Source organism: Lathamus discolor, chromosome 4 (assembly GCF_037157495.1).
Source record: "Lathamus discolor isolate bLatDis1 chromosome 4, bLatDis1.hap1, whole genome shotgun sequence".
NCBI lineage: Eukaryota > Metazoa > Chordata > Aves > Psittaciformes > Psittacidae > Lathamus > Lathamus discolor.
Genome location: NC_088887.1, coordinates 52,382,258 through 52,409,344, shown reverse-complemented (window position 1 = coordinate 52,409,344; position 27,087 = coordinate 52,382,258). Strand labels below are relative to the sequence as shown.

General features: G+C 42.1%; 2 protein-coding genes across 3 annotated transcripts in view; both read left to right on the top strand.

The window, feature by feature from the left end:
* Positions 1 to 6,404, top strand: part of SHROOM2 (shroom family member 2) — a 130,300-nt gene extending 123,896 nt beyond the window's left edge. For both annotated transcript variants that reach the window (XM_065677471.1, XM_065677472.1), the window contains one exon: positions 3,566 to 6,404. In XM_065677471.1, coding sequence (XP_065533543.1) covers positions 3,566 to 3,832 — 267 coding nt within the window. In that variant the 3' untranslated portion in view covers positions 3,833 to 6,404. The remainder of the gene's footprint in view (positions 1 to 3,565) is intronic.
* Positions 6,405 to 22,719: 16,315 nt separating this feature from the next.
* CLDN34 (claudin 34) lies at positions 22,720 to 23,717 on the top strand. The gene has a single exon (XM_065675737.1). The coding sequence runs from the start codon at positions 22,720 to 22,722 to the stop codon at positions 23,362 to 23,364; it is 645 nt and encodes a 214-aa protein (XP_065531809.1). The 3' UTR covers positions 23,365 to 23,717.
* The last annotated feature ends 3,370 nt before the right edge of the window (positions 23,718 to 27,087 follow it).

The following is a 27,087-nucleotide window of genomic DNA, read 5'->3' as shown; positions in this document are numbered from 1 at the left end:
AGCAGAATTCTTTCAGTGGCCTGTGGATTCATGTTGTGTTTCTTCAGCATGCTCCATTCTTTCACCAATAGGAACCAGTTAAGTGCTGGGACTAGTTTGAAGCTGTACTTTTGTTATTTGGCCCTAGCTGCTGCCAAATGTACTTGTTTAATGACTGTCCAAGGCCCCTCTCTGACTGAGGGGAGGGGAAGGTATTTGACAGCTTGTTAAGAGGGCAGATCAAAGCTTCTGAAAATTACAGAAATTTAATCCTTCTTCAGACTCCTTTTTTCTAAATGTGGTTGCAGTTGCCTAATGGGCTCAAAGATGGGAGTGTGAGCTGGGGAAAGAGCTACCAGATGATATGAGCATATAGGAAACACAGTTTGAAAGCTGTGACAAAAATAGCTTATTGGCTAGATGTGGAAAAGGAAGAAGGTAAGTAGGTGGTGTGTAGTAAGGGTAGTTAGGAATTGTCCATGTGCTCTGCTGTAAAATCTAGACCGGCAGAAATCCAAATCCTTAACATATTTTAACCCCCATTCCTCTTGTGCACTGGTGCCAAGGTCTTGTAACATCAGAAATATATCTAGAAGTGTTAGTTGGAGATGCTTCTGAGGTGGATCAAGTCCCCAGGTACTTCAGGTATAAATACAATGCATGTAGGGCTGCATGTGTATGGCTTTGAATTTTGGTTGTCCTTTGGCATTTTGTAGGTCACGTGATGATGTTGGTGAGCTACTAATGTGCCATATATACAAAACAGGAGATTACCTCAGTCCCTGGGGATCGTATCTCTAGTGATCACTGATTATATTTTTATTTATCTGCTGCTGTCTGATAAACTACTCTGATAGTTTTTCCACTTTCTAGGATCTACCAACAGCTCAGCAGCTTTCTAAACAGTCTGTCAGCAGGCAAATCATCATGGCTGAATTAATATTCTATTAGATGCTCTGTCATAGGTCTGTCTTGCCACAAGGAAAAGTATCAGATGTTTCAACTTCAGCTTCTGAAACGGCCTTCATCTGAAATAGCTACCAGCCCCCTTCCTTCCATGCAGTGAGACCAGCATCTTCTCATTACTTTCCTTACCAATCAAAGCCAGAGTGTGCTGAGAATCCTAAAGCACTGAACCAGCAGTCCACAGATGTGATCAGGTGCCTAGGCCCACAAGACCTGCTATTGCAAGACTAGGAACAAGTACCAGGGATAGTTTTAAGAACTGGATGCTGAGAGATCAAATATATGGAGAGAGTTCATCTTCACATGGCTGTGGTTCAAAACAAAGAAAAAACTCCTCAACAGAAAGAGCTAAAGATTGTTCCATCAGAGGAGCTTCAGGTGGCCTGTGTTTCACTGGGGCTTCAGAGCATTGCTAACTGCAGAAAACCCTTTGCACTCTGCTTGGTTGAAGACAGAGATGAAGCCATCTGACATCATTTATGCCTTTAGGCTTGCTGAGCTATTTACCCATTGCTCAAAGAACCATCTCAGGAATGGTGTTTTGAGCCTGCTACAGTGTATTTAACTGGACCCTTCAAAACAGGCTTTGTGGCATCAGCCATCTTTGATGGAGGTAAAAGCAAATTCAAGAGGTATCTCATTTGCCGCCTTCTCTTCTGCATACCACTTCTCTTTGGCATTCTCTAAGCCTCTGCAAGGGCAGAGGTACTAAGGTGTCATTCAGAGTTCATAAAAGTAATGTTTGCTTTCCTTAAACTGTTGGGTTACTCATGTTCATCTTAGTCATGCCATAGGCTTGGTAAGAAGTAACTATACAACTTAAATCTCAGGTATTCTTATGAAGGACTAAACATCTGATTGTTCTTGTGTATGTTGACAGTAATAGCAAATGGCTTGAAAACCAGAGTTATTTCATCCCAAGGTTATGCAGGTAACACTACAACTGAGCTACCAGCTGTTTCATACATGCTGTCTTGTGCTCATCAGTTTCCGTTAAGTTCTGCTGCTGCTGCTCAATGTTCACACAAGTGGCAGGGCTGCCCTGAGGAGAGGTGTAGCCATTCTCCCAAATTTGAGCTTGGTTCCTAGTTCCTCTGGCAAACTTAGGAAGCCAGTACTTCCATCTCTTGCAGCAGATAGTTCTGCTTGTAAGTTGCAGTGTTTTTTTTTCCCTGGCATAAGCTTAAAGGAAGATTAAATTGTAGTTTATCTAATAATGTATGATTTCTGTGACTTGTCTTCCGTAGCTGTCTCGAATCCTGAGTTCGTCTAGGCAGTGTATTTTAAGTACATTGAGAGCACAAGTCTGAAAGTGTTTCACCCTATGAGCTTTGTGCTGTCTTCATATGACAGGATATGTTATATATAGATATGTCTCATAAATATATATATGATAAAAGAGAGGCAGCTCTGAGCAGAGCCTATCTAACTCTGGCAGATAGGTCTCTTAAAGCTTGCTGGTCTGTATCCCCATTTGTCTCATACTTACATCTTGAAAAGACTATTCTGCAGTCTACAAAAGCACTTTTCTGGAAATTCTTTGGGCTTATTATAGTATGCGTGATTTAACATAAAGTTCAAATGAAAAAAGGGACACATTTATTTGAACAGACTGTTTTCTTTTGAAGACATAGTTTCTCAAAGAAAATTCATTTCTGAAGCAAAGCTGAAAGTTATGGAGTGGTACCTCTTAGGGGCACTTTTTAATTAAGTTCAGAAGTCTGTACAGGAATTCTTGATGTCAGAATAGGCTAGCCATACTCTGTTGCTGGAAAAAGGCAGTCACTTCTAGGCAGACATCCGACTTAGGTCAGATTAATAACATTTCTTTCCATATACTGCTAAAGGAGCGAAGCTGAGTGATTCAGGTGTGGCTGTTGACTGTATAGATGGGTGAAGCTGGGTGAAATGAACCTCACCTGTATTGCTCATGCATATATGTGTGTGGGATATAGCTCCTATCCTCTTCAGTTGTGAGTCTCCATTCAATCTTCCTTTTTCTTACTTTGTCTCTTGTGAAGGCACAAAGCAGAATGTTTACAGCCCTTTTGGGAAGAAAATGTTTTTTTTTTACTTCCCTCCTGTTGTTTTGCCCCAGCTTTTGCTCATGTCTTAATACTACATGACTTCACATTTCATGAAGAAGCCATGCGGATTGCAGCAGAACAGCAAAATGCCATAGTGTAAGGAGCTGTGTAAGAAGAAATTGCTCTCTTAATTAGTCTTTCTGGGTTCTCTAAGCACAGCTGTTTCAGTGTGGAAGTTCAGTGCTGTGTACTGAAGATGTAAGACATTGCTGAGTGAAGTCTTAATTTGGAGAACTTGGATGTTTCTCAAAGGCAGCTATACTTTATATAACTATTTTGACTATTAAATAGTGAAGTAGTCTTTGAAGTTCTTGCTGTTGAGGCCAGTAGAAATTAATGGTGCATCTTTTATTGATTCACTACATGTTTTTTCTGTTTGTTAATGCATTTTATTAGAGTAAACTTCAAGGAGCAACCTTATTCCACCTCTCAGGAAAGTCGTTGGCTTTGCAGATAAAACAGACTTGAGTCTTAAACACTGAAGCTGTTGTCCCAGCCTGGTGCATTTTTAACTGTTTTTCTTTTCTCCTAAGCGGACTCTGGTAGAGAAGCAGAAACTGCTAACCCAGCAACACGAAGATGCAAAGGAACTGAAGGAGAACCTGGATCGTCGAGAGCGCATCGTCTTTGACATTTTGGCAAACTACTTGAGCGAGGAGAACTTAGCAGACTATGAGCACTTTGTAAAAATGAAGTCGGCCCTCATCATTGAGCAGCGAGAGCTTGAGGACAAGATCAAGCTGGGGGAAGAGCAGCTGAAGTGTCTGACTGATAGCCTCCAACCCGAACGGCTCAAATAAGAGTTTGACCAAGGATGTGAAAAATGGGAAGAAGGAAGGGATGGGGGACTTTCCAAGGATACAAATGAGTATCTTGGCTTGTCTGAGTGTCCAGTAGAGAAACAAGTGCACAAGAGAATGATAGCTCTCACAACAGCAATAATGCTTTCATTTTTTGGAATGATGTATTTAATTTTTTAGAACACATTTTTATTGCTGGTCTCTACAGCTGTTTCTCATTGCTTAACTTACAGAAGGCTCCACAGGAAAGGATAGACTCTTAACCTTTCTGCTCAGTAAGTTGAAAGTCTGTGGCAGTTTTGCATGCAAACAGTAATGTTTTTAGAATAGGATGTATACTTTCTTTATGTTCAGATGCTGTACAGACTGCTGGGAAACCCAACAGCAATTTGTGAATGCACACAAATTTAGAAGTTCTAAATTGAGTGGCTTTTTATTTTTGTTTTTTAAAGACCCACTGAATAGGGGAAGCGTGCATCTTATAGCTAATATATTCAGATTGCTGAAATGTAGTGTCACTCTGATCCTGTGGCATCAGACACTTTTTTGTAATATTGTATATAGGATGGCACTTTCCCCTTGCAGAAAATAATTGTAAAATCAGTCTCAGTTAAACACTTTTTAAGCCAGCTTGCAAATCACCTAATGGCTGCCTTGCTGCACATTTTTGTAAGCATTATTTTGCAAGACATATTTGTACACCTTATTACTGCAACGCAAGTGATTTTCTTTACCAGGTTGTAACTGATTTAAGAAACAGGCTGGAAGTACTATGCTGATTTTGTTTAAAACATTTCTTATCTAAATTATTTAGAAGGCTTACTTGCTCTTTCTCGTGTTTTTTTATGCATGTCTTTCTTCTTCTTCCCACAAACTCACCACACTTTATGAAAATAAATGTAGGCTAAGGACACTGCTTCTATTTTTCTTCTGATTGCTCAAAATTGTGATGGTTTTATATAGACAGTTAAGTTATATTGAAGTTGACCTACATAATGTTGTTTGTTCTTTCCACTTTCTCAGACTACCAAATGCAATATAAACACTTCTGCCATGTAAATACCATGCACTACTTGGAGCAGTTCTGCTTTGTAACTGTGAACATAAGTGGGGTTTGTTTGTTGTTTGTTTCCATTGCACAGTGATAAACTAGACAATGCTAGTTCACAGTATCAGATTACTGGTTGTATTCTCTATTACTGCCGTTGATTTATAACAGGTAATTTCCAGTAGCTCTAAAAAGAGGTGCTAACTCACGATTTAGCGCAGTAATAGGTTGCGCTGATTTGCTCAGATACCTACAGAGAAATTCTGTAGTGTCTAAATGTCAAGTTCTATGTTAAGATAAAGTTTTGCAGACAAAGAAAAGTCTTGTATGACCTTGTGTACATGCCATTTGCATTGTAGAATGGAAGAAGTTTCTGTCTCCACAGACAAACAGGTTGCCCAACAAGAAGCCATTTTCAAGGCTGATGTGAATGCCAGTCTGTAGCTGAGCAGGTTGAAAATACAGGTAGTTAGGTGTTGAAAAGAGAGAAAAGAATTTTTGCTGTTATTCCTGAAGTGGCACCATTCACTAAAAGGTTTTCTGTAGTTCTTACCCCAGTCCTCTCTGGTGAGGAGAGAACTGGAGAGGCACTGATCAGCGAATTCCTTGTGAGTTGGAGAGCAAAAATCTTCTGGAATCTGTTCCTGTACAGACAGATGCAAATGTTAAAAGGACTGTTGCCCCCCTTATAGTGCACTACTTTGTATACCTGGACCAAATCTTTAGTGAAATGATATTGATGTGTATCAGTTGAGGTCAGATGGAGCTACCATTTTATAAGGCCTGCAGCTGACCTTAGTTTCTTCCTCCTAGTTCAGAAATGTAGTCTTCTGGCATCTCACAGTTATATGCTGCTATGTTCCTAAGACAAGTGATCCTTTTGTCCTTAAACTTATTCCTTAACAATAACAAACCCAAAACTAAACAATTCCCAAATAAATTATGCTTGTCTTTTAGCTTGGAGAAAAGTGTGCATTGTTTTATCTGTGGCATTTTAAAAAAAATTTACGTATTGTGGTTACTCTGAAATGTGTATGTGAAATGTGAATAATAATATAATTACCACGTGTTTGTATACAGTACTTTGGTTTAGATCTTTCTTATAAAAGGTAGCAATATTGTGAAAGATATATATATATATATTATCCTTTTCACCAAACAGTTGAGTAGACACCATTCTCCCCTTTTTTAAAACTGTTGAAAATCTCTCACCCTGTGAACCTGAAGATGGTTGCCTCCCAATGTTATGTGTAAATCTGTAAATAGCTATACTGTTGCTTCTTGAAAAAATCTGGTGCTATGTTTTGCCTTTGACATCCTGGGGATGGCCGTTTCTTCACCCAATGTTGTTCTCAACTCTAGATCCCTTTGTATAGTGAAGGGTTTCCACAAGGTTTCTCCAGCTGTTTGGATCCTGCAGCCCAGAGTGAAAATGTACAGTTTTCCTGCCTGACACTTAAACACTCACCTACTGACAAATGGTATTGCTTGACTTTGAGAAAATAAACTGTATATTTCAGTGCAGAGTTAGTTTCTGTGTGCAGTCTTAACTATCAACACCTACGGTTTGCCATGCGGCATTGGCCATCTCATGGTGTCTGTTAACAGTGCCTGTAGGTTGTAAAGGCCGGGCCAGTTATCTTGTGGTATGGAGTAACTTGGTGTCTTTTCACATGTTATTTAACATGTTGATTAATGGATCATTCTCAGGTTCCCAGTGTAAGTAAGTACCAGAAACATGTTCATGTCTCTTCAGTATTTAAAGTGTATTTTAAGTGAGTATGGGAGGGCAGAAAGGACGATGTGTTATGAGGTGGATAAAATAAATCGGTATGTCACGACGTACGGAGTGTATACCTGGGAAGGAGTTAAGATTTTTCTACTCGGGCAATTGCACTGTTTTGTCTTCATCCTGTGTTTAGAAGGATGCTTTATGTGCACCTATCTAAAGTCCATGGTTCTAAAGATTCTTTGCGAGAACAGATCACTCTGAAATCTCCATCTTTAACAGACTTCCACAGAAACTGTTCAATTTCAGTTTAATGGGGAGCTCAAATTAACTGCAGAGTTTTCTGCCTTACTGGGGCAGTGCTCAAGGCCAAGTTGGACAGGACCTTGGGCAACCTGGTCTAGTGGGAGGTGTCCCTGCCCACAGCAGGGGGGTTGGAACTGGATGATCTTAATGCCCTTTCCAACCCAAAGCATTCTGATTCTATGATTTGAAGTGTGCACAAATCTGTAGTAGAGGTGACCACAGATAATGTTTTATAGCTTGACAAATCATCCTGAAAATTAATGGTCTGTTAAGGTCTTTATCATCATAGAAACTGACAGGGAAAAGGAAGCTAGGGTAGGAAAAATACTTGGGGTTTTGTAGGATTTGTCTAAACTTCTGACAGTGTTTTTCACCCCGTTCTTCTCTCTCTCTGCATGTATGTGGACCCATCTCTTCGTGCCTGGTTTCCTGGCAGTTGGTGTAATCCAAGATGGCAGCTATAGGGGAATAACAGTTTAGGTTTTGTGTAAACTGTTTGAATTGGCAAAAAAAGCTTCTCTTTAAACTGAAATTAGGTTCTTTCTTTTCTGTTTTGGGGTATTTCAGACCCTGATATTTCAAAGGAGTCACCGTTTGTCCTGGGTTGAGTATTCGTTTCTAATCAAGTGCTAGTGATTAATTTTGGTGCACTTAATTGTCTCAGGTTTTATAGGTGAAGTAATCTGTTGGCAATCTAGTAGCTAGCAAAGGCCTTATGATGGGTGCACAATAGAATAGTAACTCCTCTTTTAATGGTGTCTAGTCACTTACTGCAGAAGTTCATAGGCTTGTTCTAATTAAGGACTTCTCAGTTGTGGGGTGTTTTTTAGAGGATAACTGTTTTTTCTGCATACTTGAGTGGAACCTGCTCACAGAGTACATGTTATAAAAATTAATAATGGCATCTTTGAAGTACTTACTGGATTATGTATTGTCAATTATAAGCAGTGGTAATTTGGTCATCGTGTTCACTGACTGCAGTTCCAGGGTGTCACTTAACTAATTACAGTGATCCACAGCCTGTAAGATGGGTTACCCATGTGGGTTCAGAGCTCACCTCTGAAGTCCTGGGTTTCATTCTCCCTACCGACTGTTTTTGATGATGTTTCTATGAATAAAGCTGTTCCATTTGAAGTAGGTTAACTTAATACATCTCGGGAGAAAGTCTGAATTGAAATAAATTCAGTGCATTTCAGAGCAGAAGGTAATTTCTCAGACTACAGTAGCACAGCTGCAAGCAGAACAGGTACTTTCTAGACAGGCTACGTTTAGGACCTTTTCTTTGGTTGTACCCATGTGGGCAGATAGGCTGTTGTTTATTTTAGGCTGAGTTTTATTTTAGTCAAAGCAGTTGAGCCTTTCCCAAGAACAAGGCTGGTAAGATGTTGGTCTGGGTTTTTACTTCCTGTGTTAAATGAAAATCCTCACAACAGCTTCATTTTTAGGTGCTCTGGTATCTCCATCTTGGAGGTAGTCTCCTGAATTTGGCAGGAGGAGATGGCCCTGTGACTAGGCTGTGCCTTCCTCTCCTCCCAAGCATGTCAGCGGAGTCTGTTGCTGTAGATCTAATTCTCACTGCTTCTGGATGCAACAACCTGCTAACTGGCTACGGTTAACAAAAGCTTACTAACTGTCACTACTTCCTGCTTGCTGCTGCTTTTGAATGGCTGCTGTCACAGGTGGGATACATCTGGACAACTGCTGTGGTGGTTTCTGGCATTTCTCCTGGGTTAAAGCAGGATCAGGAATTATGTGCATCTCCTGCTCACTAGGGGTGAGTCTTTAAACTAAAATACAATAGTACCACTAAAGAACAACCAGATTGCCACTGCGCATCTACTGCTGTTGGAGTATTTTTATTTGCTGTTTGTGATTGCCTGTCTTGACACAGGATAGATTTTAATTAAAGCAAACAGATTTGTGGCGGTGGAGCTGAAGCGCAAGGTGTTGAAAGATACTGAAGGATAATCATACTTTGAGTAGTGTAAATCTCCAGCAAAATAGTATCTAAATGAAGCCTGCATGCTACAAGTTAACAGGTGAGGAGAACACGCCAGGATTCTAGATCTGTGTTCATACAGTTTAATGGAGTTGCTGAAAGAAAGGCTTTTCTTAAGCACATCCTAAGTCACACCTACAGTTACCAGGCTTCATTCATTCCAGGCAACTTCCATATGAGCCAGTATTAGCTGGAAAAAAGCTGTGTTCTGACTGACATGCCTTACCAAGAGTTGGTACTTTGCTGCTGTTCCTTGAGATAGCATCGCTTGCTACCCTCCCAGTCAAGGAGCGTATTCTGTAAACCAAGTAATGGACGTATAGTTACAAGAGTTCTAACAAAACATGATTTTGGTAGAGCTGTAACGTCCAAAAGCCTGAGAGGAATTAACAAAACCCTCCCAGTGAAGATTGTTTCAAGTGTTTAGTTCCAGCATCTGTTTTGCTTCCCAGCTGTCTGCTCTTCAAGTGTTTGTTACTGGCAAATTAGGCTTCTGTCTTTTCTAAAAGCCTCAAAGAAATACAAATACAATGAGCAATTGCAAACTCAATAGTAAGCAGTGGAAGGTAGAGATTATTTATCTCAGTAACTTAAACATGAACGCATGAGAATTGTGGGTACCGCTCGCAGCCACTCCCAGGAGTTACAGCTACAGCAGCACGCACAGGCAGGTGTGGTTCCTCCACACATAAAAAGGGAAGTGGAGCTGTGGTGATCGAAGTGGCCAACAGTGACCCAAATGGGGTGGAGCAGTCAAGTGCTTTATTTTATAATAGGGTGATACAGATCTCAAGGAAGTGAAAACCAAGAAAACCTGGAATAATCGGTGCCCTGAAGGAAGAAAAACCAATGCAGTGGGAAATGTATCAGGGCAGAGAATTCCCTGCTTTTTTCTTTCTCCTGGTTCAAACCAGGCCTCTTTCCCTTCCCTGCCTCCTTCTCTTTCTCTAGAAATACTGAAATCAAAGTGGGATTAATCCATGCCTTAGATCCCTAACACAGCATTAATTGCAGGTCCATTTGTCAAATGCCTGCACATACTGACTCCTTTTGATTCAAATGCAGAAGAAATGTCTCTGGTGTTCAAAACCTGGAGATTCTGACAAAACTCTTCAGTTACTCTGTTCTCCAAATCCTCCGTGGATTTGTATACATTTACAGTTTGAAAAGTAAAAGAATAGCTTTTCCTCCTATTTTTACTGCAACGAGAGGAAAAGGAACTAGGTGAGTAAACCCTCTTCTCACAGTGGTTTTGCAAAGGTGGAGTTATTTAGACCAGCATTTTTAAGCGATGGGCACTTCCACCACACAAATAAGAGAGATGATTAGAAGAGATGGAGTGCTAACAGTCACTACATATATGGCACACAAAGGAGAGGAAAGTTGTATAGAATAAGACTGATATGTCAGGGTGTGTTCAAACAAATCACCATTTCATAGAGTAACATGCAAAGGCAGGTGACAGCGCATGAACACGGTGGTGGGATATAGAGCAGGAAGCAACAACTCTCAAAAACTGTGGGGTCATCGTGAATGAGCAGCTAATACAAGTTCTATGCTTTAGGAAGATGACTGAAACAGTGTATTGGAAGGGAAGGGGAACATGGGGAAAGTAGTATCTTGCTATGCAATATTACTGAAAACTTTCTAAGCTTTCTAAAATATCATGTCTAATTCTACTATTCCTATCCAATGTAAAGGAGCTGCAAAACTGGAAAACATGATGAAAGACTCATGTAAATTGTTAGAGAGGAGAGAGAATGTCTCCCAATGACCAAACCAGAGAGCTCTCACTGATGAAAACTGAGTTTCAAAGGTTGCCATGTATGTGCTTCCCCAGCCAGGCAAAATGAGACTCATTTAGCAGAGAAAGACCTACCGAGAACCAGAGAGCACAAGGCAGACGTGAAAAGAGGGATTAGTTGCCAGTGTTTCGGGCTGGCAGCAGTACAGTGCTGTTGTCACGAACAGCAGTGTGCGGTGCGAAGGTCGGGTGCTACGTCTGCAAATCAGGAAACTCGGAATGAAAATGTTATGGTCACCATAAATGCACCTTTCGTGTTTGCAGTTCTTACGTCGCATGGTTGCATACCAAGGTGTGACTACCTCGGTAAATATTTAGATTGCCAGCGCTTTTATAACTGGGGTCTTAAAAGAGCAGAAGTAATTATAACACGTGGCTTTGGGAGGCTGACGGGTCAGGACAATAGGTGGGAGTCTGCAAGCCCTCAGCTTGCCAACTGGGCTTGAGTGCTCCAGGCAGCACATCTCAGACAATCTTCCTTCTTCCATTACAGATCCCCACATGCGCATGCACCCACCAGAGCTGCCACAATTTTTTCTCCTTTTACTGGTCTGATTAGTTCCTAAGATTGCTTTTAATTCACGTTTTCTGAGATCATGCATTGCACGTGGGTGAGCCTCTTACCAGTGCTCCTGCACTGACAAATCTCGCTGTCTGTTAAAGCATTTCCCTGGGCCAACATAAAGCTGATCTCTCTTCCTTGGCTCCTTCCAGGTGGTTGCCCTCTCTTTCTGGAACTGTCCCCATGTGTGCTGGGGCACACAGCCTCGGAGGATCGATGGCCATCGTCTCCTGTGCTTGTAATTTGTGAGCTGGCTATGGAATGCTTGGAGAGAAAGCAAAGCAGGGGCAGGCTGACACCTCTTTCCCCAGCATCCAGGCAAATGACAGACTAGCAGGAGGATAAAAGTAGAACTGTCTTACCTTTGAGGTAGAGTTGCTGCAATAAAACACTTCTGAAATGCAGCTGCCCTCCACGTATGTAAGGTATCTGCCTGTCTGGAGCATCTTACAGGACTGCTCCCCACTGGCTCCCTGTTCACGTTGATAAGGTAGTTCCTAACGAATCTATTTTGCTTTCTGCAGGATCCAATTTTATATTCTGCCTCACCAGAACATTTGTATAGGTTTCCTACTGCATCAATCTTAGTAGGGTATCTGCCTGTTGGAAGATCAGTCATTGTTTAGCTGTGACAATAACCAGGGAGGAGGCTAAAGGCACAGCAACCCTTGTAGAGTTGTCAGTAATGATTCTGAAGTTCTTCTTCCAGCCAAGGTCATAGCCATGATCAGCTAATGAGCAACCAGTGAGTCACGTTTGTCCTAAAGTAGGACTTTTATAGTGCCCCGTGATTTGTGTGGGGAGTTGCTTTGTAAAGCTTTAAAACCCCCATGACACGATACCAGCTAAAGGTCTCTATTGATCTCTTGGTTTCGTTTCCTTCAATAAAAATTTATAGGAATTTGATTTTCTTGTGACTTCTAAGGGCTGATAAGAACAAGCTGCTCAGGCAGTGCCAATGAAGTGGAAAAAGCCCAGTGTTGTAACACTGCTCTCACAGTGCAGAAACGCTGCCGAGGGAGAGTGAAACCCAAGTGTAACATGTTGGTAACATCCTCCCATCAGGTGGTCTTTTCCACCGGCTCTCACTTGTCAGCGGGTCTGAGGGAAATGTCTTTGTTAAGCCATGAATGACCTACTTTGGGTATCTGGGAATAACTAGAAGCCGATCCAAGCCACAAGAGTGCATCTAATTTTAGCAGCCCTTCATTTTGTGCACGCGAGCTTTTGTGTTCTGCGCCTGCAGGAAGAAAACATCAGTTTCTTGCTGAGCCAAAGACAAATTCTTTTGGTTTTAAATCAGCCCCTTGCTGGGTCACAATCACATTGAAATCATCCCGCTTGAAACTGTCGAGTCTGAAATTGTCAGCTCAAGTTTGCATCAAAATCTAGTACTGAGCCCATTCCAAAGGATCTATGGCTCCTGACCTCTGGAGAAGACATCTAAACAACCCATGTGGGAGAGAATCTGGGCAGCCGTGTGTGGTGTGTGCTCCCATTTCCCCCTTGGGTTTAACTGACCAACAGTAAAAGGGTCAACTTCATAGGAAGCTTCTGTGAGTTTTCCAGCTAAATTATAAGGGCAATCCAGGAAAAGTTAAGGACAAAAGAAGAGTCATTAGTGTGTCAGCAGGGAGTCTGAGGACACTACTGGTGGCACTGATTGGTGGGCAAAAGATCTCTGGCATAGTTTGGATAGAAGAAGCACTAAACAAATACTTGACCATCGATAGGGATACTAGTGCTGAGTTTGGAAGGAAGTGTTTAGAAAGAAGCAAATCCAGACATGGGTGAAGTACAGGCTTTCTAGCTCCCAATACCCAAATTGGACACTGAACACTGTCTCTCTGGCTAGGAGGAACAACATGTAATGTCCCATAATTGAAGTCTACTGCAGTGTTAGACTAAAATGTGTTTAAATTTCACCCACACTGCACAGAAAAAATACAGACAGGGCTGACACAGCATTAATGGCAGTAGCACAACAAAACGATTATCAAGTTCTCTGGAGCCAGGGAACCTCCCAGCTGATGGGATTGACCACAAAAGCAAGCAGCCCCCGCTGGGAGCTATGAATGGGGTGAATGTAGTTTGGGATTGAGTATGTGATAATGTGTGGTGTTTCCCTGTGGAGTCTGCTGAGCTTGGCAGTGCATGCTTCTCTTCAGAGGCAAGCCCTAGGCTGCACAGTCCCAGCCGTAGCCAGACTTGTCAGGACAAAGAGAGCGATAACCACTCTGACAGCAAAAGTTGAGCTGTTTAACAGCTAAGCCCTTTGTTGTGCTGTGACAAGAGCACCCCTGCCCCAGGGTTGTGTTAGGAGCCTGCTGTGACCATCCATCCCACCAGGCAGTACAACATGACCCCCAAACCCCCGCCTGGAAGCTGACTTCCCCCTTCCTAGGCCATGCACAGTGAAGTGCAAGGTGTTTTAACCCCTTCAAAAGCCCATCCTGCTTTTGGGGTTTTGTTATTTCAACAGCTGTAGAGTTTATCCATGCAGGTGCCCAGTGAGCTGTTACGCCATTAGCCTCAACAGCTGGGCAACAATTGAGATGCACTCTGAAAACGCATCCTCATCTTTTAAGTGTCCGGCTTTTCGATGTCATTTGACGTACTGTTGACAGTGTATGTGTGATCTGGGTCTGAAGAGGCATAGTCAAAACAAACACAGGCAAAGTGCTGGTCTGTGAGGCACTTTGTGATGTGAGTTGTGTTGAATTTGGTCGTTTGTCTGATTTCTGATTTTCCCAGGTTTCAAAGGACACCATAAATACACACCGCTAGCAAAGGTGTTTATGTAATACTTTCCAGGCTCAAGCTGTGGTTTTTAGAGGTCCAGACTTTGGTTCAGGGCTGGATTTGGAGGCTGCTGATTTTCTGAGGACAAGTGGTGATGAAGAGTGAGGACACAACTGTCACCCCCAGTCCACCGACCACAGGCAGGCAAGCGGCATGCAGGGAGGCTGCTGTGTTTCTGGGGAGAAGTAACCTTTGTCTCACAACAAGAAGTGAGCAAGTACTTGTACCTGAGCCTCGGAGCTGTTTACGGGGCTTTGTCTGCTGCCTACTTGACACCATTTGTTGGGCAATGTGTCTTGCGCAGCATCTTGATTTCAGGTTGGTTTTTAATGTGGCAAATGAAAGGAAAAATAACTTGAAACAAACATTTCCTATCCTGTGGTATTTAACAGGGAAATTGTAAACCACAGAAAGGAGCAGGCCTGATTTAAAGGTCTTTGAAGCCAGCAGAACTATTCTCACTGATTTCAATGTGCTTTGGGTCAAGGCCACAGGAGGAAGAAAACAAACGTTTTCTGCACCAAAAGAAGTATTAACCATTGGCATTCAATGAACAATAAAGTCTGATGTGTAAAAATGGGTTCCTTTAAATAAGCCAGTCAGAAACTTACTTAATTTCCATCTGCTTCCTAATGACTTGTCACTAATGCACCAAAAAGGAACGCATTTATAGAAGTCATAATCATATACTGAGAAGAAAAACACTTTACTACTCTTGTTTGCTTCTTATCTTGCTTTCATTTCATTTTCTGTGCATTGTATTTCTCACTACATAATGGTGCTTATGCTGCTGGTTATGCTATCACAGCCTAGGCACTGTAGATTTGCAGTTGAATTGAACTTCACTGCACTGATGGTGGTTGACAAATACAACAAAGTCATTCTTTTTTCTATACGATTTAATCTTTCAAACATCATAATGGTGTCTGGGGGTTTCTTGTGACTGAGAAGAAATATGCCAGAGATACAGAATTTGGGGGGCAAAGAAGTATTGTTCTAACAGTGGTGAAGGGGGTGCCACTCCTATCTCGCAGTTGGGCAGATAGGCTGCATGCAGCAGCTTCATGTGTAAAATCAGCAATAGGTTTGCCTGCAAATTTTGTCTCACCCAATTATTAAATCCAAGGAAAGGATCTGCCAGCTGCCTACTGCCCAAGGAGACCCATCACCGTGTCAACAGGCTATACTCAAGTCTAACACATGACAGCAAGCCCATCGGGATCTGTATGTGTCAGGGCTTTTGGCACATAACAGCAAAGCCTGAGTAGCTGTGCAATAAACTAATACCATCTAGCTGTGACCAGTCACAGAGGAGATCCCAGCCTGGTGGTGAGCTGCACTAGAAGGTAAGACTGTGTGGCCACAGCTGGGCTGCGCTGTCTGCACATGAAAGCAGTGAATTGGTGTCAGCTGGAAGATGCAGCAAGAGAGGCAGGGAGCTTGGCTTAAAGGTGATGCAGAAAACAGAAGGATATGGACTAACGTCACTTTGAAGCCCTATTTGGTGTTGGCAATGACCAGCCGTGGTGTGTGTGTGAGATGTATGAAGAAGTTTTTGATGAGGGTGTTCATTTCAGGGTACTTCCATGAAATCAGCTTCCTCAACTTTCAGCACCAACTCTGGGTATCTTCTCCCTGCAGAAGCCAGTGCATCCCTGGAGTTTAACATGACTAATGTAGGTTTCTGAAGAGGAGAAACCAGAGCAGAGTTAAGAACTCTTAGAAGATTTGTAGGAATCATTGTTTACATTCATGGGGAAACCACAGAGCAAGGCAAACATAACGTAATTTAAAAAAATGCGTTGTTTTTGTTCCTTTTAAAAAGCATCTGAGGTAGAAAGCACGGTACTATTTGTACTCATGTGTGGGTACTGCCAGCCACAGTCCAAGAAGACACCAGTTCAACCTGCGCTCGCTCCCCCGAAAACCTCCTCCTTCTCCCCTGTATTTCTTCCCACTGCAGAGCTGCACTAACCTGGGCTGCATAAACACAGGAGGAAAACTCCCAACAAAGAAGAATGGGTTATGAAATAATTTCATTGTCTTTCAGGTGAGAATTCTGTGTCCTTCAGGCCGGGGCACTGCGGTGGTCTCAGGCTGGAAAACCTCGTCTTCACAAAGGCTGGTTTCCTGAACGGGTGTCTTACAGGAAACTGGATTTTCCATGGGAGTTATCGCTGTACTTTGGTGAGTGTTTTAGAGCAATTACAAAAGATGGCATATGGGAAAGCTTTCATATTTTTATAATACGTTAATGATTAACTGACTTCCTACATCTTTGTTGACTTAGTGGGAGAGTGACAAGGAACTGTGAGGTACCTATTTGGTAGCGTAACAAGCCAGACAATTTGCAGGCGCGTTTCTTTCCACCTCCCTTCTGGAACTCGCTTCGTGCAGCTGACACTGCTTCAAAGCCTCAGGCGACTCGCAGACCCACAGAAGTAAGTCTCCTTTTTTTTTCAGTGCGTCTTATTTTACGAAGTGCTGATAGAGAACAGATGGGGAGAGATTGGAATATTTATTTGTTTCCTATAAAGAATGTTTGCCCAATTGGGAACTGAAGGATGAAGTTTTGAAGCATTAAATCATGAGGATATTGCTAAGAAGAGACCTTCTTAATTACTGTGCTGTTGGGGTTTTTTTAGACTCCCTTTCTGCTGCGAAGCTTAGACGGAACAAAGGGTTTGGTTAGTAAACCATGTCCAGTATAGACCAATAAAGCTGCATCTAGGCTGTGAAACTTTACAAAAGCAGGATCTGAATGCTAATTTCAAAATGCATGCAGTGCCTGGCAACATCCAATGCAAAAATATTTGCTTAAAACATGAAAAAAATAGAAAAAATAAATTAATTCCTGCTTACAGAGGCTGGGAAAACAACTTTGTGCATGTTTTAGGAAGAATTTATCAGGAACTTTCTCTTCAAGGTATTTACAAGTTGCAGTACAATTCCTAAAGCAAATGCGTTGGTCAGAAGGCAGGCAGGCTGCAGGCAGAGAGACTCAGCTTCGCTCTTCCGCTGTTACATTTTGTAGCATATATTGGTGTAGCTGTGCTGTCACTTACAAAGAAACAAGTATTGTCTCCCATCCTTCTGGAAAGTTCTCCCTTCAACCACCCACCCCGTGTCTGTGCAGAAAATCTCACCATCAGGTTGCAGTGTGCAGGTTGTGTGCTCTCCAATTCCCCCTTCTGTGGGCAGTTCCTTACGCACAGTCACACAGTCAGTGCTTGCTCTTCTTCTCCGGGTGCCTGTGCAGCACAGCCGGGCTGATGCTTTGGGTGTTCTTCATTTCTCCCACAGGCACCAGGCAGCATTAGGTGCTCTGCTTTTGGCTGTGAGGTGACTCCTGCTGGGGGACATCTCATGAGGGCGTGTATTCAGTGCCTTCATCTTCCCACTCACGCGAGCTCTCTGGGAACTGGATGTCGTTGCCTTAGTCACACTCCTGACCCCTTAGTGCTCTTTTCTCTGTACCAGACACCAGGGTAGGTGGGGTTTGGGGCTTCCCTCTCCTTTCTGAAGCTCAATCCATCATATTAAATGATGCATTTAAGAAGTCTTGCTGGTGATTGCATGGTTGGGGGCACTCTTATGCCCCTCACAAGATGGACATCAGTCCCTGGCACAGGCCCTCACCCTATGAGGGGGTCTGAGACCCAGTAACCTGAAAAGCCCAATTATATTTAAGTGCAGTCATTAAGAAAGCATGCTAGCTGTTCGCCCTGCATTTATCTGCAGCTTTTACAAATCTTTCTAAGGCAGGTTGAGTCTTAGAAAGCAGACCTGGAACCCAGCTGGTGTGTGCAGGCTGATGAATAGAATTAAAAGAGCTTTTCAGTGGACCCAGTATGAATTCCAGAAGTGAAATGCGTTTGGTGCCATTTAGGTTTCTCTGCTCTGAGAACTGATATCACAGCCCCAGACTTTTGTCACCAGCAATTGCTGGCAGGAAAAGAAGCGTTGACAAAATTTCAAGTACAGCTCCATTTCTGTTTGCTGCTGAGAACATGAGGAGGTGGGACTGTGGCCACAAAGAACAGACTGTTACCTCTTAGACCACACCATTTCACTTTAGTCTTTTTAAAGGTAAGCCTCATGCACAGATGACCCCCAAAACCCTCTGTGAAACACCTGGCATTTGAAAGAGCAGCTTGCTCCATTTTTTCTCCTAGAAGCAAGCTTGCAGTTGTAGGAAAGCACAGCTCCTGGGCATCCTCATCTGTTTCTTGTAGCTAAGAGGGGGAAAGTCTTGTTACATTCTGCCCCTGAAGAATACAGGCAGTGGCTCAACACATTTTCCATAAACAGACTGCTCACTGTGCAATGCTTGATGTAAATAAAAATAAGCTGTAAATACAAAAGGATCCTTGACGTTTCTGTAAGTGCATGAGTTCACTAGCATGTATCATCTTTTACCATTAGTTTCTCTCTTCTCTCTCAACTTTCCATTGCATGCTAGCAAGTTTATAGTTTGCTTTTACTCAGGTAAGATATTTACTTAAAAATACACCCATGGAGGAAATGAATGATGTGTTAAGAGAGAAAATGATAGCAAGGCACTGTCAGGTGAGAACCCTGTAGGAGTAGCCCTTCCTTATTTAGCTATCTGGACTTTCCAAAAGGCTGTCCCCAGAAGCTGCTGCAATGCTTGTGGATTAGACTGAAATTACATGAAAATGATGAAATCACGGGACGCTGAGATGGAACTGTAGCCACTACTTAACACACTCCTCTTGCTTCTTTGGGTGAAAAGTGTTTCCAGTTATGCTTTTTCAGTCCACGGGCATACACACCACACTGGCCTAGCTTGTTCCTCCTGGCAAGATTGCCTTTGTAGGCTACCTCTATCCCGTGACATAGCTGGCATGCAAACGTTGGATGCTGAAATCTGAGTGAGCTTCCAAGTCAAGAACCACATGCCAGCAATACCAACTAATTATCCAGAAGACCTTCTGTAGCTGACTGAATTCATGCTGAGTTCATTTGCCTTAGGAAATTTCATAGAGTGATCATGTTACATCACTGTATTATTCACAGCATATAGGTAATCCTACCATACTAATTTAATTAGTTAAAAGTACTGACATGATTACTAAAGCATGAAACCAGCCAATAGATTATGCCAGTGCACAGACCACTGTATGATCTGGGCTTTGAGCTGTATTTTACCCAGTATAGCTCGAAACATGCAGGGACTGAACTGTCACATTTTTCTCTCAGAAGGCTGGAAAGGGCATTTGCCCAGGGACCAAAAGGCTTTATTAATGAAAATTTCTCTTTGCTTTTTTATGTGAATGACAAGTTAGTGATGGATGCAGTTCTTCCTTTCCAAAGGGGAAACCTCTGTCTCCGAAACCTACAGGAAGGGGCCTGCACGTGTTGGAGCAGAGTTCAGCTCCTGCATCATCTCCCATGGATGGAGGCTCGGGCAGCATTTCCCCTTTCTTTCTCTTCGTTTTTCTTTCCCTTCTCTTCCCTCCCCTCTCACAGCGAGCGAGCCGCCGGGAAGGGTGGAATCCTGGAGAGAGACGCCCTCTGCAGCGCATTCCTGGTTTTACTTGGCATCTGCAACAGAAATGCCGTCTTTCTTTTCTTTCTTTTTTTCCCCTTTGGAAATGTTTTCACAGAGGCCCTGGAAAACGAACGTATCTCGTTGCATTGAGGGGAAACGAGCTTCCCTGGTGCTCTTTGCCCGCTGGCACGCGGTCACAATGCGTGACCATGCGGGCTCGTGCTCCGGCTGGACCACTGCAGTAGGATGCCCTCATCCCATGGGATGCCCGAGGTGTCATGGATGCTGCAACCTCCAGCAGTGCTCAGGCTTAGGGTTTATGCCAAAAACTTGAAACTAAATATGTTCTTATCCAAATATGTTCTTATCTCTTGCTTTTGGCAAGTGATAACATATCTGGTCTCATTTGATTTAAAACCCGCAGTGTGTTTATTAATATTCATAATGATAGAGACTGGAATGTGTACTCCATCTTTGTTTTAATTATGACATGTTTTCATATGACAAGCAAATTCCTGTAACTATTTTACCTTGCTATTTTGTTCCTTATGGTGTCCCTGAATCTTAACACCAAGAGGTCCCAAGTACAGGCTTCTGACTTTCCAAACGAGGCAGGTACGAGAATTGTAATTCAACTTCATCATCATTCTCAAAAGTATTTCTTTTTCACCCTGATTTTGCTCTAAGTCAGTGATATGAAGTTAGATCAAGTAAGTTTCGGGGGGCAGGGTGTGGAGAAATGAGCCAAAATCAATGATTTCCTACATACACAATGCTTTGGGTCTAGATATTTGGTACCTCATCTAAAGCCCGTCTTTTTTAGCTGGTTACTCTCCAGTGTTTTCAAAATTTTTGTGTAAGTCTTGTATTCTTCCATTCTGTGTGTTTGCTGCTTCTGTGGATTTTGTGAATCTCACAGGAAAAAACAATTTTCCAATTTTTTACTTTTATAATTCAGTTCTGGACACCCTGCTAAGTAGCTTAGCACATGATGCTTTGATGGAGGGCTCAGTAATCATGGATACAATGTCATTTAATCCTGTGAGCAGACAGGTGAGTAAACTCAATGTTTGAGAACGTATACCCATACCATTCTCTGAGCAGCTCTCAATGACACAGATTTGCCTGCTTGCCTATCTTGTATGACCTTGATAGCACCAAGTTGTTAAAATGACTACTTATGATGTATACAAGAAGTGTTTCAGCAATATGGGATCTGCACAAAATGGTACTTTAATACAGCTGAGGCTTGGCCTCTTTGTGCACAACTGATTCAAACAGAAGCAGAAGGAGACAGTGCAGGCCTTCTTTGGTCACTCTCTTTCCTTTCTATCATCTTCCCATCACTAGACATGTACAAATACAATGCTGTTTTGAGGTGGAACAGAAAGAAAACCATTTTAATGCCTTATGCAGCTACTAAAGTGCTGTGTGGCTGGTTAACAGTTAATTAGATAGGGGAGTTATAATCACTTTGTAACTAATGTAGCAGATTGAGAAAGCATTTATAAATAGGTTTCGGTTTAAGCAGATAAAACACAGGAGGCTATTCCAGAGCAATTTTCTTCATACAGGAAGGGATTAAATGTACATTTGCAATAATGGAGATTAACATGTCCCGCAGGAAATCAGTCCTATCGGAGATACATAGATGAAGTGGGAAGCCAAAATGACAAAATTGCAGACATTGCCATGCTTGACTGGCATTAAAAACCACCCCATCCTATCTTCTTATCACTGGCATCAGCTCCAGGACTGAAGTAAGTATACAGTGGGCACTGGTATGAGGTGATGGACAGTGTTTGCTTAAGGCTATATTGTTACGAAGATATTTTTTTATTTAAGATTTCCACAGATGGATTTTTGCAATTAGATCGTATCACCAACTGAATCTGTTAGCTTAAGCAAGGAAAAAAGTTACTGCTTTAATAACAACACGTTGTTGCAGATCTACCTTCTTACTAGAGCGAGCAGTATTTCTCCAGTCTTCAGTTCAATGGGACCAGGAGTTAAAGTATTTCAGATGACTCGTAAAATATAAAGATCCCTAGAACCCTCCAGATCTACATAATAAGTTCAAGGCCACATCTTCTCTGATCACAGATCATGCCTATAATTGTTCAGAAGGTTGTATGAAAGACACGGGAGATCAACAGATTATTTTTTAAAGCAGAATAAACACTTAATTTGCACTTGGAATGTACAAAAGCACCCAAACAAACCATCTAAAATCTTTTACTAAGCTCAATGACTAAAATCTGGAGAAAATGGGCAGGTTATGAATGAGTGTGATTTGCAAAAGGGAAACACTAAAGAATCTTGGTTAAAGTCTGAGGGTGAGAAAGCAATGGCAGCATATCCAGGCTCCAGCCCCTGCACAGAGCATTATATTTCTGATTAATTCAAGTGTTCCTGTTAACAAAGTCATGGTTAAATAATCTAAAAATGGTCAAAGTATTAGACTCTGTGGCCTGGATTTGCTCATGTCTCTGAACTATAGTGTTTTGTGTGCAAGCCTGGTCCCAGCAGCTCTCAGACATGGCACCACAAAAGCAAAAGTCTGTTCAGGTCAGGCTGAAAATACAAATTGCACCAAAAACACAACTGCGAGGAGAGAGAAGCATGACACATGGCTTCTGCGGCTGCTCTGTGAGATCTCTTGCAACAGCCCGGATCCTGAGGATTTTGTCAGATTTAGTTTCTACTAGCCAGTAACCTGATTAATGAGGATCTTCGAACACAGTGGTTAATTACCAAGGATGAAAAAAAGATATGACTTGGAAAAAGATGTGAATTTTCCTGTTGTGAATGTAGAAAGGAGATTGTAATGGGAACTGATCAGAGACTCATTCTTCTCCTTGTGATACAATGATATATTCAGAATAAAACGTAGATATTACTTCTCTATGACATTAAACGTCAACAATTCATTACAGTTGGGAAAGGATGGGTACCGTCCTCCCTCTGTACACATACTCACTCCTGCTTTTACTTTTTCACTAGCAGGTTCACCTATTCACTCAAATAAGAAGTGCCTTTGTAATTTTACACTGTTTCTTTCCAGTGCCTCTCTCACTTCACATGGCAATCGTGCCTGCGACAGAGCAGAAGACCTCCAAAAGATGAACTCCCTGGTCAGCAGCTCACATCTCCAGCTGGCTGCCTTTGCTCTGGGTACTGTAGGCTGGATCCTGTGCACTGTTTCAATGGGAACTGTGGAATGGAGAGTGTGGCATGTGGACAACACCACCATCATCTCCTCTGGCATTGCCTGGGTGGGGATTTGGAAAGTCTGCTTCATCAGTTACCTTCAGGTCTCACCCGGCTATAAAGAACAGTTCTGCCATAAATTCAGTGGTTACGACTCCTCCATCCCAGCTGAAATCTATGCTGCTCAGGGTCTCCTGTTGATCGCCATGTTCACGGGCTTGCTGGGACTGACTGCCACAATCTTTGCTCTGAGGAATGTTTATATGGGAATCGTTCACAAAACTCTCATTACCCGTTTCTTCCTGGTGGGTGGCTGCTTCTACATATTTGCTGGTCTGTGTGTCCTGATTCCTGTGAGCTGGAATTTCTACTCTGTAGCACATAACCAGAGCATTGCTTTTCCTCCATCTTACTACATGCCCTCAAGCCCAGCGGCACAGGAAGTTGGTGCTGCCATTCCTGTCGGGATTGTAGCTGTCATCCTCCTGCTGCTAAGTGGGATTTTTTCTCTCTTGTACAGATTTCCGGTGACCACAAACACTATCACAAAATGCTGACAGGATAAATCCCCCCAAGCTGTTTCAGAACAAGAGCATAGTCAAGAGATAAGGACGGCAGCACAAGTGGCTTTATAGTCAAGGCACTGCAGAATTTGACTTTAGTCTATAGTAGCCACACTATTTTGTATATGAACCAGCTGAATTACTATCTTAGTTGTCACATATGACCGGAGGCTCATCTTTGAGATGACTGCTGATGAACAACACCTGCAGTCAAGTTTTACCAGTTGTCCTCCACTGATTAATTTATTTTTTGTGTATTTACCGTGCTCAAAGAGCTGACTCTGAACTAACTGTTCTGTTAGAAAGATGTGAAATAATATGTTAAATGTGAACTTGTTTCCTTGTTGGTACTAAGCTATTTTGTCCATTATTTAATTACCTTTGTAGCTAAGTATCTTTTGTGACACATCAAGACTTTTAATACCAGTCATAAGAGTGTCATCATGGTTGTGTCAGAGTCTTCCCTGAATTGTCTTATGAAGGTGTTGCCAGTTTCTCCTCTTCCTCGAGGGCACATAAAGGGACAAGTCTTTAATGCTTCTATTTCTCTTTCAAGCTATTTGCATTTTATGTTGCAACATGTTTGCCTGTGGGCAAGGTGTGCTTAGTTCCTTGCTTAGGCAGAGCCAAAAAGTCTGCAACTGTTTGCTTCTTCATCAGACACTTCACCAAATCCAAAGGTATTGCAAAAGATGGAAACAAATTCTACCAGTTATTACAAAACTGCCAGCAAAATCCGTGCTCTCAGTAACCAGGAATATTCAGTACAACTTTCAGGGTATGATTCATCTGATGAAGACATCTATACCGAAACTGCTCACTTCAGGATCAGTTTATCACCAATTTAAAGACAAAGACAGTCTTTTTTCCAAAATAGATGCCCAGAATGGCTGGGAGATGACACGCTCCCTAAAAACCTCTTTCTCTTAACCTACTGCAATGGCTGTAAACAACTACAGTTGCTAACTCTGGTGTACACAAGCAAACTTCACCTAAGCTAGATAAAGCTAGGTGAAATCAACCTGTCACTTAAGCGAAATTTCATATGCCGGCGCCATTTAAAAATAACAACAAAGGAGAAATGTCACAAATGCTGCAATAAGGGCAGTTAAAAAAAAAAAAGAGGCTGGGAGGAATGAATAAACACTGCTGAAAAACCGGTGATCTCTTGAAAACAGATTCCTCAAAAAGTTATGGCACTTTGAAAGAAATGCTACAGGAATCTAAGTAACTTCAGTCTTACTCTTTTCATTGTCCTCCGTTTTCTAAAATACTATTGGGTTCAGAGGAAGAAAAGAAAATGCAACAAAAATGAAATAATTCTTGTACATTGCAAGAAAAGGTAAAACGCCAGCAAACCAGGTCTGACTGCTTGTGGCTGCTACTACCTCATCTTGTCCTAGAAGTCTAACATTTCCTTTGCATCTTCCACACTGTCTTGACTTTGCTGTACTGTCTGTTTATACAGAATCTCTACAGCACCTTCATTTCCTCTCCCATCTTCCAGTCTCTTCCGAAACAGCAGCTTATCTCATCACTGGTAATTTTTTCATCTGCTGCAAGGATTTATCCTTTGACTGTTTACAATGCTCTAAAGCACTTTCAAGTGGTGTTTCAATGAAGGCAAGACATTTAATAGCTTGTTTATTAGATACTGTTTCTAGTTTGAGTTCTACTATGCATCCTTTATAATGTTGATAGGTTTCAGTTTTAAATGTGCAAGTCAATAGAACTGTTATCTCTTCCCACAGGGCCCACAATAATATTAGAATTTATCTTACTATAGTTGTAAGGGGGGGGGGAAAGATGTATCCATGTGTTCATGCCAGCATTTCCTCACACTAATAAACCACCAATATTCCCTAAGGAATTTGAACTTTAGCAGAGAATATCTTCAAATTTTTGTGTTCATATATATGCACAGAAATGTCAATACCCCCAAATGTGTTTGTTGGCTATCTTCACTAAGTTATTAGGTTCAATTTGCTTTTATTCTTCCTGGCGAAAAGGGAACAAATGACATCAGACACATGCTAAGTTTCTGCATTGGTGCCACAGCTGTTTCCACCAGGGATTATGTTCATCCTTGCTGATGTGTGGCTATGAAATACTGGTGGTGTGTCAAACGTAGGCGAGATGGGGAGGAAATTCCCCAGCTAAACAATGGAATAACTTACCCAAGGAGATGTGTGGGTTTTTAAAAGAACATTTTGTCAAAATGAATTTAGGCATAGTGCCATGAAGACTGTAGGTATGAGTGAGCCTGCCTCAGGACAGGGGGGTGATCTAGATGGTTCTTTTGGCATCCTTTCCCACTGTACTTCCTAGTCTCCAATACAGCAGCCTATTGGTAGTTACATACTCCACTATATCAACATTATATGTTGGTATTTGATAAAACATAGTCTATAGTCAAATACCAGGCTATATTAAAACTCCCAGGCCTTCCCTGAAGAAAAGATAAGAAGAAAAATTCTTAGCTCCAAACAAGGGAGAGGCAAAGCTTCCATTGATTTCAATGGAACTGAGCCTGTCCAACCTAGATCCCCCAAGGCTATGGGATCCATTAAATCTTGGTGAATGTTTGCATTCATCAAGATCTTGGTACTGGAGGGCAGTAAAGCTCCTGTGCTTTTACTTGACTCGTGAGGAAGCATGGCTTCTTTGTGCGTATTTTCATGACGCATTTGTTTAAGAATTTGAGAGGCTAAGTTACCTTTCAGCCAGCCAGTTTGTTACCATGTCAGTTGTGCTGTACAGGTATTTCTAGGGTTGTCTGCAAAATCTGGCAGCTGAAATGATTTTGTTGAAAACGCAAAAATGCAAAACTTTTGGAAGGCTGTTTTTAACCTAGACTGATTTAGGGACGTGTGCTGTAGCCTGGCCCCACAGTCATTTGTAGTAGCACATTTGAGGACAGGAAGCAAGCTGTAACGCAGACAGGAGTGAGTGGTAGGGGCCTTGAGGTAGAGACAAGGGGCAAGAACCTCTTCAGCAAATTTCCCCACCGAAGAGATCATATCGCAAAGCTCCATCTCCAGCTTCAGAGCATACTGAGACCTGCTGCCTACCCAGTGACAGCACCGCTCGCCTCGTGGGCTCCACCCTGTCTAGGAATGTCTCCACGCCAGCCTCAGTCTACACATAAACCAGTCTTGCTTTATTTTTTCTGAGTTGACAATAAACAAGTGTCTTGTGATTCACTCACATGTCTGAATTCAATGCCGGGGGAATGACCCGAATACCAAGGCTCCCTTTGAGTTCTGCTGGGTATCTAGAGATAATGATAAGGCACCCTATCTTTGACCCCCATAACATACTCTTTGGCATTAGTCTTCCACATGATGCTTTTTGTTAACCTTATTTATTATGTACCGTCTTCCCACTTGTTCCTTCATGACCACAGACCAAAATGTGTGTGAACATATTCCTCTCAATATTCCTCTCAAAATTCCTCTCAAAAAAGGGGAAAGTGCCTAATAGTAAAACAGGCTAACAGGATGAAGTCTACTGAGATTTTCTCCCCAGGTGAATATGCAATTCTGAACAACATCATCTGTGTTCAGGTAAAGGGAGGAACTGGAGATACTATACTGCAGAGCAGGTCATCAAATTAATTGGGTTAAGTCAGTAAACAAAATTCTTATTCAAGTCAGCAGTTTTACATGAAAAGAGTCTTAATTGCTGATCTAACTGATTAAAACCGACGCTAGGCTC